Source organism: Tiliqua scincoides, chromosome 1 (genome assembly GCF_035046505.1).
Source record: "Tiliqua scincoides isolate rTilSci1 chromosome 1, rTilSci1.hap2, whole genome shotgun sequence".
NCBI lineage: Eukaryota > Metazoa > Chordata > Lepidosauria > Squamata > Scincidae > Tiliqua > Tiliqua scincoides.
The window spans coordinates 256,799,267-256,816,626 of NC_089821.1; the positions used below are offsets into that span (position 1 = coordinate 256,799,267).

Sequence of the window (17,360 nt, forward strand, 5' to 3'; positions counted from 1 at the left end):
CCTATTCTGTCACTCTCCATAAGGAGACAAACATATGAGAACCTCTTTAGAGTGCACTGTTGTTGCACATGCTTCACCCCAGCTCCTTCTTGTGATCACTATTCTAGTGTTTGTCACTGCAGTCAAATGCTGATCAAGGGAAGAGTAGGAGGTGAAGCTAAAAGCATGTACCACTGGTGCACTCTAAAGAAGCCCTCATACATTTGCCTCCCCATGGAGACAGAAGACTGAATAGGGCTACACAGAACTGGAATTCTATACAAGCATGGAAATTGGTAGAAGGTTCTGAATAGTAGGCTGTCCTTTATGATCTGAATTTTACATCTTGTGGCAGTGGCTGCAGACAATATTCTTTTTTAAAAGTTGAACATGATATGAGAGAAGTGCCCTTAATAAACATCACCAGTTGTTGTTACTCTGGTCAACCAAGTTTAGCAGGTTTTTGAAACAACTTCAACAATCTGCATTCCTTCCACTGCTGCTGTTGGTCCACTTCCAAGAAGCATACTTTGGCATACCAATGTACAAGAATCCGGCATGGCTAAGGAGGGCTTAGTTAATTGTTTGTGTCCTGGCATAGCCGTTGCTCATCATAAAGAGAGGAGTGTGTATTATGCGAAAACTAAACACACATATGAAAGTAGCTGCATCAATGGGAATGCTTATAAAACAATCCATACCAGCATTTCCATTTTGCCCTAGAATGGTGTGTGTGTTCTTTTTCTCTGGAATCCAGACCTGCCACACCAACATAAAAGATTCTAAACAATTAGTTTGAGCCAAAAAATGCACTCCTTTGCTCAAGCAAAGTTGAGGAATATAGCATAGCGTTGCAATCTAAGAATAGAGAAAGGCTGCAATTCAAATGATTTGGTGTTACAGGTGACCAACTGACACAGCTCTGTGAAGGTTTAAGTAACAGGTGAATGACTGTTCTTAAGTCCTTGGGGACATCAATTTCAGAAGGAATAATCAAAATAACTGCTATTAGTCAAATAGTAGACAAGCAACTCAAAGGATTTAAATATATGCAATCAACAGACAATTATGAAAGTGACTAGGAAAGCAAGAGAACTGTAGCTGAAGCTTCAGGAATGGAAGAGTCTTGAAAATGGAGGTTGATACTCTAGTTTTAGACTTCATGGTGTCCTTGAACAGGAGGAAGCGGGAGGAATGATAGAATTTTTAGTGGCTTGGTTTAACAGCCTTCTCTCCCAAGCTGATGTGTGCCTACTGAGCCTTCCCTCCAAGGGCCATCCCTTCTGTCTGGTAAGGGACATTATAATATGCTTCACCTGATTCAAGGTTAACAATCAGTTGATGCGGGCTCTTGGAATAGGAAACCCCTATTCTGATGCTGCAAGATTTGTGTCCAGAGATATTGAGAAAGCATAAGCATCCATGACTGTTCACTGAGAAACTACAAAATGCTGGGATTTCATATCTCTGAAGATTTCTTTTAAGTTAATCATTTTTCAAGGACAGAGAGCTCTAGACTCTCACCTGCAGGAAAGACATACACATCATACTTACTGATCTCAACATTTAGCGCCCCTCCCCCGTTGCATGGAGAAGACGACAATGCTAATGATGCAGAACTCACCACAAACTCAGCAGAGTATAAAGACTCTGCAGTGTAAATAGTCACAAAGTAAAATGAAAAATATGGACATTCTGGAACATTCTGAGTGTGCTTCTGAACAGGCATTCTACCCAAGAGGAAATCCCACTCCATGCTTGTTAAGGATTTTAGCCCTGTTTTTAATCATCTTTTTGATTCTACCTGTTAACCTATTTTTGCCCAACCCACAGGTTTACATATTTGATCCTTGGTATTTTTCTGATCTATTCCCCACTAATATGCAAATGCCTTGCTGACTGCAATTCATTCACATACCACAATTGTTATCAATTTTGGCTGAGCCCATCAACATTGTTTATTTGGAGGGTTGGTAGGTTGGAGGTAGGGGGAAAATTTCTTAGGTTCTTGTTCTTTGAATATCTACTCCTGGCATGTGGCTCCTTGAGCCTAGGTTTGAGATAAATGAAGGTTGTTTGCCTCTCCATGGGCTTCTGACTATGTTAGATATTCTCTTGTATTGTTCTGTCTCCCTTTTAAAGAACTGAAATACATGATAACTCAGTAATTTCCTTGCAGCTCATCTTCACTCAGTGGTATGATCAAATTTTACAGTACTGCCCTAATATTTCATACAGACACTTATAAACATTCAGATGATGCATTATATTATAAACACTATAATATAATGTTATTATATTATAAATATAATTATAAAGCAGTTCAGACAATGAGGCTACTACAAACGGGGCAATTAAAAAATCAAAATTTCTGGCAAATTGGGTGTGCAGGAAAGTGACCCAGACTAGAATTAACAAAATTGTAGTGGCTAATGGCAGGAGGGTATTTTCAGGTAATGAAATCAATTATCTATTAATTTATACATTGCTTTTTATATTTTCTGCCCACATGATCCAGCTGCCATTTCTTGATAAGTGAGAACTTTAAGTCTTAGGCTTGGAACACCTAGAATTCTAATCAGCAGATTTCCAAAGATGAACAGTTGGTATTAAAGAATTGTAAAAATATAAATCCCCTGATACTGATAGTTTTCCAAGTGAATTTTATAGGAAGTTTGCTCACATTTTCCTACAGTGTTTGTTAGGCCTTTTCAGTTTGATTCTTGGGGGAGAGGTGACATTCCAAACTCTTGGCAGGTCTTGTGCATTATAACAGCAGTTACAGTATATCATGTGATTTTGCTGAATGTGCATATTAGCTCTAATTCTGCAATCTTGGCAACTAGACTCAATAAAACAATCTCCATTTGTGTCCCTATGGATCAGTCAGGGTTCATACTTGGCTGCTAGATTGCAGATTGTATCAGGTGAATGCTGAACATGTTGTGAGTCAAGCATTTCAAGAACCCCACTCACTGTTCCTTTACTGAATGCCCATGAAGCATTTGACAGGTGAGAATGGCAATTTTTTCTTCCAGTGGTCAGAAACTGAATGCTAATTGCCTTTGTATGGAGGGACAGGTGCATGATTCTAGTTCTAATTTGTTGAACTCCAACAGGATTACATTATCTGGGGGCATGAAGCAGGGTCACCCCGGCCCCCTTACTGTTTATAATCTCACTCTTTATAATTTCTAGCTAACTGGCTTAATAATTGCCTAAATATTAATGTTTATCTCAAGGAGTAAATGTACATTTAACTAACATGTTTGCAGACAATATTGCCATTTGCCTATCAAATTCCATAACCATGATGTTAGCATTTATTTCTGCTACTGAATAATATGGAGTACTGATGGGATTTAAAACAAATTTTGCAAAATCCTATCACTTTTCCTTTAATGCTGCCGTTGATGCCAAATTCCCAATTTTAAAAAATGCTAGGAAAAGGAGAGTCAACTAACATAAAAAAATGTAGTTATCCATGTTCTGGGATGCTTGTCACAACTTCAGAGGCTCAGTTCCACAGTGATCTGGCAGAAGTTAAAAGCAGATATGAAACACTGATTTCTTCATCACTGTTATGGTATATAGCTACGTTCAAGATGACTATTTTATCTAAGCTTAATTTTCTTTTTAACTTTCTGCTGCTCTTGTTTCAGCCTAAGTTCCTACCTAAGTGTCAAATTCCTTCATTTATTTTTCTAAAGAAAAGTCCCCAATTCAACAACTCCGTTGTTTGTTAATCTAGTAGTGTTGGTGATCTTGGGGTACCAAATTTAAATTATACACAGCCTCCCTGTAAATTAGGCTTATTAGTGTATTAGTGTAATTACTGTAAATTATACACTGCCTACACTGTATATTAGGCTTAACTTACAGGCCAATCCTATTGGGCTAGTTTTGACAGTGTAATAGGTCATACAGCAGTGCTCACAACATACTGCCAGCAGCCATTTTGAAGCTGCCACCACAAACTGGGGCGAGATATGGTGGGATGAGGTTGCAACAGTGTGGAACAGGGCAGATCAGGTCTGGGAAGGAAGGAGGTTTGGAGGCAGCAGCAGCCACTGAATCCTAGCCCTCTCCCTGGTCCCTGCAGTGCAGGTTTATGGGAACCTGCAAATTCTCTAGTAAAGGTCCTAGTAGACCCATGCGCTCTGTAGAGGCTTACCCTCAGGTAAGGGAATGAATGTTCCCTTACCCAGAGGAGACCTCTGTAACTGCCTCCGCAGCAGGATGCAGCATTGCTGCATTGGCGAGGGGGAACAGGAACAATAAGATTGGACAGTAAGAATGCAATCCTATCCATGTCTACTCATAAGTAAGTCCCATTGTGTAGGGCTTACATCTAGGAAAGTGTATATAGGACTGCAGCCCAAATTCATTCTTCTGTTCTGCAGTCACCTTAATGCTCCTTCTGCTTGTTTGCAAAAGAGATGGTATTTTCACATGGCTTTCTTATAAAACTGTATAGGTGGCATGTTCTGCACATTTTTTGTAATTTACCAACTTTTCTATGTCATTTTTCCTCCAGGGACACCTGTTTGGTTCTTTGTGAAAATTGCTCCAATTCGAAATGAACAGGATAAAGTAGTTTTGTTTCTTTGCACTTTCAGTGACATAACAGCTTTCAAACAACCTATTGAAGATGATTCCTGCAAAGGTATGTGATTTGTTTTTTTACAAATACAGAACTTTATTCATTTGTTTCAATTTTTTCAGTGTAATTTCATTATTTTACAGCAGTTTTAGTGTTAGATCAAAGTGCTTAAAAGTTTTGTAATGCAATGAGCATCACTGTTTCTTGTTTCTACTCAATATAACGTGAGTAGACTTGCCAGTTTTTTTAACCAGGCCTCACCCGTGCCTTCAACAATGACTTGATCTGCAGAAAGAGGCAGGAAATGATGCTTATTGTCATGGTATGAAAACCTTCACAACCTCATCCCACTGTTGAAGGCACTTCTACAGGCTTTCCTTTGCTTGTTTGATATATTTATACCATACTTTATCCAAATGCTACAAGGTAACTTTCAAGTCAGATAATGACAATATTACTACAAAGGCAACTAAAAGAGAAAACCATGCTCAAACAAAATAGGCAACACTGAAATACTGAAAGCAGAGGACTAAAAGAAAAGCAGCCTCAGAAAATAAAGTTTGTGGAAGCAAATGTTCACACACTAAAAATAGCAGCAAACCTGAGTCAGAAGACTTGGGTGAATAAAACCAGGTTTTCCTGGTGTCTAAGGGTCAAATAGCAATAAATGTTCTTTGCATTTCAGCTGCAGAGGAGTTAACCCTTTCCCTTTGCTGTGTTTCTTCATTGGCACAGGGGAATTTGAGCTGGATTGGGCTCCTAATCAATGATATATAGAGTGGTGCTATGACTTTCTGGGACTTACTTGTGGTGGTTGTTAATGCATGCATGCACATACATTCGCACGCACACACCTAACAGCCATTGGCAGAGTTATAACATATCTTATCTTTAAACATATTGACTGTTGAGTATAACTTTGAAATCTTCTGAGCAAATTGTGACATTCTAAAGAATATGTATGTCTAGCATTAGTGACAGGAGATTAACAAATCCACAGAAGTGAATAGGCATCTATTATCTCAAAGTGACATGGAGAGAGACAGATGAAATGCTAGAAAAAAATGCTGTTCATTTTGAGGCTCTGTGAAGTGCGGACACTATAAATGCTGATGTTTAAAGAAGTTAGTAGAGCTTTTGCTTATGCTTCTTATTGTAGATTCCTTTATGTTATGCTCACTGTGGAAGTGGTTAACTTGGAAAAGCTGCATGGTATATGCAATCACCTTGTAAATTAATCACATGTGCATTTAAATGTGCCTACTCTTAGAAGTGTGCATATTCAATAGAAGAACAGGTAACTTCAAGGCCAGATGAAACTATAACATCATCTCTTAGAGAATCCAATGCTGCTAGCCCACTATTATATTCATATTTTTAAAAAGTTGTAAGCTGCCTTGGTTGGGGGGGGGGCTTTTTGGAGGCGAAAGGTTGGATACAAATGCTTGGGTAAATACTGAACTTATTTAAAATATTTTAATTTATATTTTAAACAAAATATAAAGATAAACTGAATGTACAAGAAAACTGTAGGACATAAAGCACTAACTTTGAAATATTATTTGGACCAATGACATGCCCTTACTTTTGGGCACTCTCCAACTTTGTTCAAGGCAATAGCAAGAGCCACTCTGCAAGCAGTGTGTTTGAACATGATACCAGCTGCCCCACGTGACAGTGCCCGAATTTCTGTGTAAACGTGTAAGAAGCTCTCTTCAGTTTTGTGCTTTGTTTCCTCCTACATCCTCTCAGTGCTGCTATGTCCTTCACAAACACAAATTTAAGGAAGTAGAAGGTTAGTGGTGGCAAACTTGAGGGCCAGATAGTCTCCAGCTGCAGAATCATACCCTAGAATAGAAAGTACTGGGCTAGATGAATCAGTGATATGACTCAACATAAAGTTGTTCTGATTGACTGAGTTTTGAATTCGTTATTTTACGAGTCAAAAAGGTTGTATGTCTTTTGTGTTAATATAAATAGTATACAGTAACTTCAGCTTTGATGAGCTGTTCACAGATAACTAGAACCATTGAATATTATCTGTCCTCATTAACCATTCAGGGGAAAGGACATAGATCACAGTGACACTGCGGAATAATAGCTTAGCATTTATTAGCCCTGATCAAGGCATTGTTGAAGAAAATTGTCTGTCAGTTAGGTTTATTGTTCTGTATGTGAGATTTGGGAGTGGATTTTTAATTTTGCTGTTATGTAAATTAGAGTATCAAACTACATTAAAAAGAAGTGCTGAGGGCTTGAGGAAGAGACTTGTGTTAGCCCAGTTGAATAACATTTTTTTCTTTCAATTTTCCCCTCCAACAACCCCATGCCGTAGCACAATCAGCTTTTGAAATGCTCTTCAATTTTAAAAGCAGTTTTCCATGTGGCAAGGATTGGGGCAGGGAGGGGGCCAGGGTATTGTGGGAGAAAAAGCAAATATAATGTTCCAAATTCTGTATGCACTGACTCCCAAACAAGGCTAGATGAGGCTGTTTACAACCTAATTCTATACATGTTTACTCATAGGTAAATCCTGGTGTGTTCAGTGAGGCTTATTCCAGGTATGTGTATTTTTATGTGGGATTGCCTCTCTAGTGCACTGAGTTCACAGAACTAGTTTCACAGTCTTGTGATCCTTGCAATACTGTAGAAAGTGCGTCAAGTTTAACTTTGTATAGTCCCAGGCTTAGATTTTTTGCTTTCTTTGAATTTAATATAACTGCCAAAAAGAACTTTCCCTATCTGTTGGCATTCTGGACTGTAGTCTTCAATCCACTGAATTTTCACCTGTCTTCACTGGTTAATGAGAATAATCAGTCCTTGTCTATTTTCTATGTACAGGAGACAGCTATGTCTCTCCTCAGGCTTCTAAAGTGATGTGTTGTAATAAGATTAAGAGGATGTAAGCAAGGATTCCTGTGTTCTAGGGTGCAATGGGACATCCTCAAATCATGTTCTATTATACGCGTAGATGCTACTGATTCTGGCCTTCCCTCTGGTTTTCTTCTGTCCTTGCCTACTGTTTTACATGCAGAGTGACAGTTCTTGCTCTCATTCATTCTCCAATTTCTCCCTCTTATCTGAAAACAGCACTATAGAGGGGCTGTAGTGAGAGACAGCATTTAGATGTTTTCAGAATGGAAACTTCCAATTCTATTTCTGTTCTTTATTTGAGGTCATATGCATCAAACCTCCACTGTTTTTTTTCTGTCCTTAAAAAAGGAAAGAAGCAAGAAAAGGGTGCCTGAAGAAATGAGGAATTAGGTGCTATTGTGAACCTAAAGTATCTACCTACAAAGGAGGTAGCCTGTTATGTCTCTGAATTATTCATCACTCTGACCTTCACCCTTGGGGAGAGAGCTGTAGATAGGTAGTAGAGTACATGTTTTGCATACAGAAAATCCCAGTTCCATTCCCTGATACCTTCAGGTAGCTGGGAAAGAATCCTGTCTAAAACCCTGGAGAACCACTGCTAATCAAATGCAGACAGTTCTGGGCTGGATGGACTAATGGTCTGACCCTGAATAAGGCAGCTTCATTCATGTTTATATTTCTTGCCTGTCAGCTTATGCTGCTGCTAAGTAATTCTGCCTAAGTAATTTTTTAAAAATGTAAATATCAGAAAAATTATTAAGTATTGATGACTTGTTTGAAACAAAATGGTATACAGATAAGCTGAGTGATGAAAAACAACTGATTTCAAATCAAATGCCTATATAGATGCTTTTTGAATCTGAACTTTACCAATTGTTCCTATATAGAACATCTGATACTTCCTGCCCAGTATGCTCTAGAACAGGGTGTCAAACACAAGGCGTGCAGGCCAGATGGAGGCCCCAGAAGCAATTTCTCCAGTCCCCATTATAACTGAGCTCTCCCGGCATGATAATTGGGCTCTCTCATATCTTGAAAATATGAACAAAATTTGCACATTTTCTTTTCTGTTGTTTGTTGCTAATGTGTTTCTGTGTGAGAACAAAGTGCTTATTTCTGGCCATCTGCTTAATGATATCATTTCCTGCTTAACAATGTCACTTCCAGCCCTCAGCAGGTGCCGTGAATGCATTTCGGTCCATTATATGAAACTAATTTTACACCCCTGTTCTAGAAGGTTTATTCTATTACAGGGTTTCTCAACATTTGTTCTCTGCCGTACCACTTCACATGGTAAACCTATTTGAAGTATCTCTGGAAGTAACTGGTGATGTCATTATTATCAATTACTTCTGGGGGGGGGGCAGATGCAACTCGACAAACACCACTAAGAGGCTCAGGGTGAAAGGGAGGGCTTTTCTGAGTACAGGAAAGCATGCTTTGAAACTCTGCTGCTCAGCCCAGCCTCATACTGCTGTTTGTTGTGTTCTTGGTCTTGCTACTGGGCAGTAGGTGTCCAAGGGTCCCATGAATACCACTCGATACCGCCTCAAGTACCAATTGTCTTACCTGTACCATTGGTGCGAAACACTGTTCTATTCTAAGATTCTACTATGTTGTGGTGAAATGTGACTTTTTCCCTCAGGGAGGTCTGTTCTTTGGAGAAAATGTCACACTCCATAAAATGTCATGCTTTGCCATCATTTTCTATCACCACCGTATACTGTATCTGAGACGCATGGAGGTCTAATTCATACACACAAACAGTAGTAGATGGCAGCATCTGGCAAGTAGTAGTAGCAAGTACTACTAGTAGTAGATGGCAAGTAGTAGTAGATGGCAGCATCTTTTTTAATTTTTAATTAAAGAAATGCTAACAGGAAATTTTAATTAAAGAAATGCAAAATGAAATGAAACAGTAGTAGATGGCAGCATCTGGCAAGTAGTAGTAGCAAGTACTACTAGCACGTAGATGGCAAGTAGTAGTAGATGGCAGCATCTTTTTGTAATTTTTAATTAAAGAAATGCAAAATGAAATTGCTGGGACATACCACAAGATTTCATCGAAAAATGAATATTTGGTTACAGTAAACAGTACTGGGAGGGTGTTACCGGGTGTTGGTGGGCAGATAGGATCCCGGGAGGGGGCTGGGTTCAATGGTAGGTTCCCAGGCTCATTATTTATTTGTTTATTGGGGTCATGGCATGAGAAAGGTTAATGACCACTGGGCTAGGATTTGGTGGCTGCTGCTACTGCCAAACCCATCCCCTTCCCACACCTGATTTGTCCCCATCTCCTCCGCTTTCTGCCCTCCCCTGCCAGGTCATCTCCCTAGCCACCGTACCTGCCTTGGCAGGTGGCCGGCGATCCTCTAGTGTGTTGGAGAAGGCCCTGGTCATCTCACCAGCACTCCATCAGTGTGCGGGTTTACACATAAGGCAGTCACCACCAACAGAGCATGCACTCCGCTGGTGGCAGGATCGCATAGAATCAGGCCATTTATCATGTCAGTAAAGTTCTAGGAGATACCACTCATGTTGTCTGAATTAAGGATTGACCAGTCATCAAATCAAACTTGTGCTGCAAAGTATGCTGTATTGACTTCTTTAAACTTTTGTCAGTTTTCAAAAATGAGATGTTTATCAGTATCAGTATAATGGAACCAGTCTAGTAACTGCATCCATCCTAGCTTTTATTCCAGAAAAATTTAAGAATTTGTCTAGTTTTTCTTGAATCTAAGGAGCTGTACCCTGATTCTCTGAAACAGTGGCATAACACATGAAGGGTTGGGGGCAGTGGGCCCATTGGATTGGGTCAATAAACTTTCTTAATATAACAAAACAACTACAATTCACAATATAATAATTGTTCAACAGCATTTGAATTAATGTTTAACCCAAACAATGAAAAATCAATTATCTAACAATCCAGATCATTCTAGTTAATTTGATTTAACATATACACAGGGCCCAAGCCTATTCAATCTTATCCAAAAGGGCGTGCACTGCACCCTGCGGAGGGGAGCAGTCACCTTATATTGAGACCTCCTCAATATAAGAGAATATTTTTTCTCTTACCATGGGGCCACATTGTGGATGTATGAGCACTGGGAAATTGGATAGGATTGGGCCCTGAATTGGGCTAATTTATTTAGGCATCCCAAACAAAAAACTTCATAACTTATACAAAATATATTTACATCAGAAGATATTTTAAATAAATCAACTACTGAAGATACAAATCTTGGCCAGGCTCCAAATAACTCCTTTGAACACATCCAAAGGCTTAGTTATGCCTGGTGAGTTTTTTGATTTGTGATCTCTTTTAACAGCAAATGTCCAATGCCACATCACAAATGCTTTTTGAAAGTCTTCTCAATTTCAACAGCAGTTTCCTATATGGAATGGAGAACTGGTGTTCATGAAATAACAATCTAAAGCCCCCTTAGTCAGATGGACCTATTTGTGCAGTTCTTTGCATCCTGATCACAGCAACCAAGTGAACAAAATGCAGTATTTCAACACATGGTGACTGCTTCAGGTGTACCTACTGGTGACCATTCCATGTGGCAGAATTTCCACATGCACCAGGCTCCACATGCAGGCCCATTGCTTTTTGCCATGCCACTATAAACTACCTTATTTTGCAGTGTATGATGGAATGGGGAAAACCTGTGGAACCACATTATGTGCCTCTGCACATAAACTTCCATACAGTTGCTAGTGTGTATAAATTGGGTCTACATTGTACACAAAACGAGAATGCATAACCAAGTCACAACTAAGCATAAGAACAATTAAATGAAACCTTCCATTTCAGCACCATGGCCAGCACCAATGGTTAATAGTACTAATAATTTGCCATGCACATGCTTAGTACAAAGACAACAAATCTTTAAGTTCTAACCCAGGGGTGTCACACTCATTTCATATAGTGGGCCTCATAGCATTCATGATACCTGCTGTGGGCCAGAAGTGATGGCATTAAGCAGGAAGTGATGTCATTAAGCAGTTGATGACCAGAAATAAGCATTTCTTCTCACTTAGGAACTCATTAATTGTAAATGACAGAAGAGAAAATATGCAAATCTTGATAATATTTTCAAGATACAGTAAAGCAAGTATCATGTGGGCTGCCCAGTCAGCAGTGGCACCTCAGCATAGCTCAGCAGTTAAGAGCACCTGGTGGTGGTTCTAGGAGAGCCTGAGGGTCAGATAAAGAACTTTCAGGGGTCACGTCCAGACTTATGTTTGACATCCCTCTTCTAGACTGTTCTTTACAGTCTGTACACACACACATAAAATCAACTTGAATATGCTTCACATAAATTCATAGATGCACAGATGCATTTAACTAAAAATGCAAATATGTCAATGTCACACTTCATGGCAAGCTGCTCATGTGAATTGTTCCTGGATTGTAATAAAAGATTCTTGGCACTTTGGGTATTTAAGTAAGAAGTGGTTCCCATTACATTTGTGCAAAAAATGATGTAGTCTATACTGTACTCTGTGATATTTCACCCTTTGTTTTTGTTCAAGTTAACTTCTGAGTTTTTTTTAATTTTCTCATTGAAAAAAGTTATACATACTTGCATGATTTGAGGACCTGTATTGTCCTCCTTCATTATCCTTGTTTCACTCTGTCTCCTTTCCCTTTTTCAGTATAAACTAGAAAAAGAAAATAGTGGCAGTAGCGCCCATACACCTTGTTAATTTCTTTTGCTAATCCTTTTTCAGTATATACCTATGGCCCAATCCTGTTGAGATGGTGTGCAGTGGAGCGCATGCTCCATCAGTTTGCACTGTCAGAAAAGCACCATAAAGCGCCTTGTGACAGAGTTTCTAGGCAGCATGCCATGGGAAGGCCAGAGCCTTCCTGTGCATGCCAGCTCTTGTGGGGATGTCCACTGGAGCAGGTAAGTCTGGTGCAGGGAAAGGGCGGGGGAGGGTGGTGATGGCAGTGGAAGTGGGCAGATCAGGCCCCAGAGGGGGGTGGGATCAGTGGTGACAGCATGAGTCATATCCTATCCCCCTTCCTGGGCCTGATCCGCAGGCACAGATCAACTTGAACTTGTGCCAGTGATATCACTGGTGCAGGTTCAAGTTGACCATAGTGGCTGCTGGGGCTTACCCAGAGGAGACCTCCAGCAACCAAAATTCCCCCAGGATGCAGCAGAGCCTGTGCCAACGTCACTGCATTGCCATGCAGGAATTTTGTTGTTGTTGTTCAGTCATTAAGTTGTGCCCAACTCCTTGTGACCCCATGGACCACAGCACGCCAGGCCCCCCTGTCTACCACTAGCTTTTGGAGTTTGTCCAAATTCATGTTCATAGTGTCAAGGAGGCAATCTAACCATCTCATCCTCTGCTATCACCTTCTCCTTTTGCCTTCAATTTTTCCCAGCATCGGGATCTTTTCTAAAGAGTCCTCCCTTCTCATGAGATGACCAAAGTATTTAAGCTTCAGCTTCAGCATCTGTCCTTCCAATGAACAGTCAGGGTTAATTTCCTGTAGAATTGACTGATTTAATCTCCTTGCAGTCCAGGGGACTCTCAAAAGTCATCTCCAACAGTTAGGATTGGGTTATTAGCCACTTTACAGTCCCAGAATCTAGTAGTTTTGCAAGCCCATCTCTAAACTTTCTTCTGTTTGGGGGGTTATACTTTCTGGTATCCTGTATGTAATTAATTTGGAATGGAGACTAATAGGAGTTCATAGGTGCAATTGTGCAACTACAGAGAATATATTTTGGATAGTGGGCAATGAAAATTGGAAGTTATTAAATGGAAAATGCACAAATCTAAGTATAGCGTGGAACTTAAATGTGTAGCATGCTGGGCCTTTTCAGACAATAATAACATATAATATCAGTAAAATTAGTGATTACTCCTTGAGTGGTTTTTATGAGTTATGATTTGTCCCATGTGTTGTTATTAATTCCTATATACTGCTTTTCAACTTTGCTCACAGTGTTGCTTAAGGCAGTGGTTCTCCAACTTTTAGCTCTAGGACCTACTTTTTAGAATAAGAATCTGTCGGGACCCACCAGAAATGATGTCATGACCAGAAGTGACATCATCAAACAGGAAAATTTTTAACAATCCTAGGCTGAAATCCTACCCACACTTACCCAGGAGTAAGTCCCATTTAGTATCATTATTAAAAGCTTATATATAGTAGCCTGTTAAAAGTACAGATCTGTAACATTTCCTCAAAAGCTGTCACATCCCATTGTAGCATCAAGTTTAATATATTAAAAATAAAATATTGAAATGGATGGAAACCCACCTGAAATTCACTTGCAACCCACCCAGTGGGGCCCGACCCACAGTTTGAGAAACACTGGTTAAGGCATTGAGAGTCAATTGACTTGAACAGAATTGGTTGCATGCAGTAACATTTGCAATTTTTTTTTTTTGCATTGTCTTTAGGCTGGGGAAAGTTTGCTCGCTTAACACGGGCACTCACAAGCAGTCGTGGAGTCCTGCAGCAGCTTGCTCCAAGTGTTCAGAAAGGAGAGAATGTTCATAAGCATTCCCGGCTTGCTGAGGTAATGTCCAATCGTTCCACGTAAATATTAGGATACAATAAACGTCACCAGTTTCTTGGAATAATTGCCTGTTTGTGTTAAAATACTGTACCAGCTGTAGGAATGGAGCTGTCAACACTGATTTTTAAATTCAAGGGATTTAAACCACCAAGAAAAAAAGCACACACAGATCAACAATGCGGTTTTATGCATGTTTAGAAGTCAGAAGTAAGTTTATGCACAACAGGGTTTACGTAGTAGGTGTTATAAGAATTCCACCCTTGCAGTACTGATTTAAAAAAATTGTTCTGTAATTCATGTATTCCCTGAACAGGGATGCAGAACTGGATGCTACAATCCAGTGGTTCTCAAACTGGTGGGTTGTGATTCACCAACCTGGGAAGCACTTTTCCTGACCCCTTTAAGCAGCAGGAAAGGGGGGAAGGCAGCAACGCGATCCCTAGAATTGCACCACTGCCGGGACCAAGGGGCTTTATTTTAATTTACTTCTTCCTGCACCTACCTCTGGGATGTGTGGGAAGACCCCTGCAGGGCTCTCAGTGCCTCAGAACAATGAAAAAAGGTGATTGTGACCCACCTGGGGCAACTCACCCCATGAAGGGTTAAAAAAAGTCCCTTGGTCCCTGACAGCTGCATGATTCTGGTAATCACATCACTGCCTTCACCCCACCCTGCAAAGAGTTACCAGGATTCTCAAACTGCCAGGGTGTTTGAGACCACTGTTTTAATTATTAAAAATTCTTGGTGTCCAATTAAATGACTTATGTTTGTTACCTCTGGTTATGCTGTCGATGCTATTTGTACTATGTCAAGGCCAGTTTCAGGGGGCTCTTGGCAAACTGTCCTCCATGGGCCCCTTCCTATCTGGGTGTGCCCTGAAAGAGTCATTCCACCATCACAACTGGGAGGCTGTGGGCCTCAGGTCTCAGTGGCAAATCTTTGGTAGCTGCCCAGCATAATCTCCAAATGTTTCAGAGCTGACTAGACAGCTGAAACATGCTGTTTCACAGCTCTGTGAGGCGACGAGGGATGCAGCACTTGGGCAAATGATTTTGCCCAATCACTTTCACTTACAGGTGGGCCTCGATATCTGCAGGGGATCTGACACCCCCCCCCCCGGATATCCCCCCTCACCTTCAAAGGTTTTAAAGTGAATTTTGGTCCTTTTAAACCCTTTGAAGGCAAACTGAGCTGTGCTCTGGTAGCCTCGGGAAGGCTTTCTGAAGCCCAAAAAGGTCGCATGAGTCTGCTTGCTGCCTCTGTGGGCTTTAGAATGGCTCCGTAGCACTAAAAAACGCTACTTCTGGTTTCCCTCAGGAAACCAGAAGTGACATTTTAATGTCTTTTAAAGCATTCTGAGGCCAGGGAAGGGAGGATATAAAATTCATGGATAAACAGGCTCCACCTGTATTACCATTAGAGCCTAACTTGTGCATTTCTGTGTAAACAGAAGTATGACATCACTTTAAAAATATGATCTGGATAAGCAATATAAGGAGCTGAAGTTCATGCTTCCTTTTCAGCACTGCTTATTAAAAACATTCAGTAGGAAAGTTGTATCTCTCAAGCTTACAAGCCTTATTAAAATTCAGTTCTCCAGTAGTTCCAGGCAGGGTCAGTGTGGTACATCTAGGAAGCTCCTCCCTCTTAGGCAGGTAGGTCAGGTTACAGAAGTCTTGTTGAGAGGGGAGGGACTCTCGTTTACCCCAGTCTGACCTTTCCTCACTAGGCACCAGCAGGACTGCAGAGCACTTAAAAAAATGGAAAGAAGGACATAGATTAGGTGTCCTGGGCCTTAAGGCCAGCAATTTAGTCTTTTTAAAATTCAATTTTCACTACACATAGATTTTCTGAAAGTTCATGTAGTAGGTGTGGGGGGGAAAATAGAGAAATATAGTCATTGATGACTTGATTTGCATTTTTGTTTCAATTTTAAAATGGTCTTACATGAATAAACCATTCTGATAACTTTGAGAACTGACTTCTGATGTGCAAATAAAGAGAAAATTACTTTTATATGTATAAGAAATTCAGTAAAACCTGTATTAAAAAGTTTTACATAGTGCTTTATACAGTGGTGGCCCCATCAACATTTGAAGGCTCAACACCCAGCTTTAACCATATACTGAACCCCATTTGCAGGCCCAGCCCCACTTTTTTATAATGTCAAGGCTTTTTACATTTCAAAAAATTTATGATTGTTTTTGGTCTCTGTTATTTAAAACACTTCCAGTCTAATACAGTTAAACTTTAAAGGAGACTGTTGTTCTAAATCAGGGGTGCCCAAACCCTGCCTGGGGGCCACTTGCGGCCCTCAGGGACTCCCAATGTGGCCCACGGGGAGGGAGCCTCCAGTCTCCAATGAGTTTCTGGCCCTCTGGAGACTTGCTGGAGCCTGCACTGGCCCCACGCAACTGCTCTCAGTGGAATAGTAACTGTTCAACCTTTTGCGTGAGCTGTGGGATGGGCTTTCTCCACTGCTTGCTGTGAAGGAAAGGCTGGCCTTGCTTTGTGTAAGGCCTTTTATAGGCCTTGACCTATTGCAAAACCTTAATTCATTCATATAAGTTCCATCTTTAATATATTCATTTACGTAAATTTATTCAAATTTGAAATGTAAATTAATTCTTTTTTCCTGGCCCCCGTCACAGACTCAGAGAGATGATGTGGCCCTCCTGCCAAAAAGTTTGGACACCCCTGTTCTAAACTATTGTTTTATGATGTTATGGATTGACAGTGGGGCAGCCCTATCCAAATAATGCCCAACATGGCGTTGCAGTGGCACCAATGTGGCACCTATTGTATTCTGTGGGGGAGTTTTGGCATGCTGGGGCCTCCTTGGGAAAAGAAACATTTGTTCCCTTCCCCAGGATAAGCACCTGCTGCTGCCGTGGGTCACTCCAATCCAATATTTACCAGCAATATCGCTGGCAAAAGTCCATGTTGTCCCGTAAAGGTGGATCAAGCCTGGGAAGAGAAGCCAGGGAAGCCATTTATTGATTTATTTCTACATAAACCATTTTGTGAACTACCCTGTTCAAAAGTGGTTTATTATTGTTATTAGTGCACCCAAAGTGCAGACTTTACCAAGAAAAAGATGAGACTGTATCTCATCTGATATGTGAATGTAGTAAAATCACTCAGATTACAAAGTCAGACACAATAGAGTTGCAAAATTAATCCACTAGCCATTATGTGAAAATTATAATTTGCCAGCAATGAAAAATGTTTGGGAACATCGCGTTGAGAAGGTGTTGGAGAATGAACAGGTCAAGATCCTTAAGGTCTTTAAAATTCAAATGAACTGACACCTCGAACATAATACACCTGATGTAACAATAATAGAAAAT

General features: G+C 40.3%; 1 protein-coding gene across 1 annotated transcript in view; it reads left to right on the top strand.

The window, feature by feature from the left end:
• KCNH1 (potassium voltage-gated channel subfamily H member 1) overlaps window positions 1-17,360 on the top strand; it is a 267,482-nt gene that overhangs the window by 37,188 nt on the left and 212,934 nt on the right. The window contains exons 4-5 of the mRNA XM_066611753.1: window positions 4,517-4,645; window positions 13,892-14,010. Coding sequence (XP_066467850.1) covers window positions 4,517-4,645; window positions 13,892-14,010 — 248 coding nt within the window. The remainder of the gene's footprint in view (window positions 1-4,516; window positions 4,646-13,891; window positions 14,011-17,360) is intronic.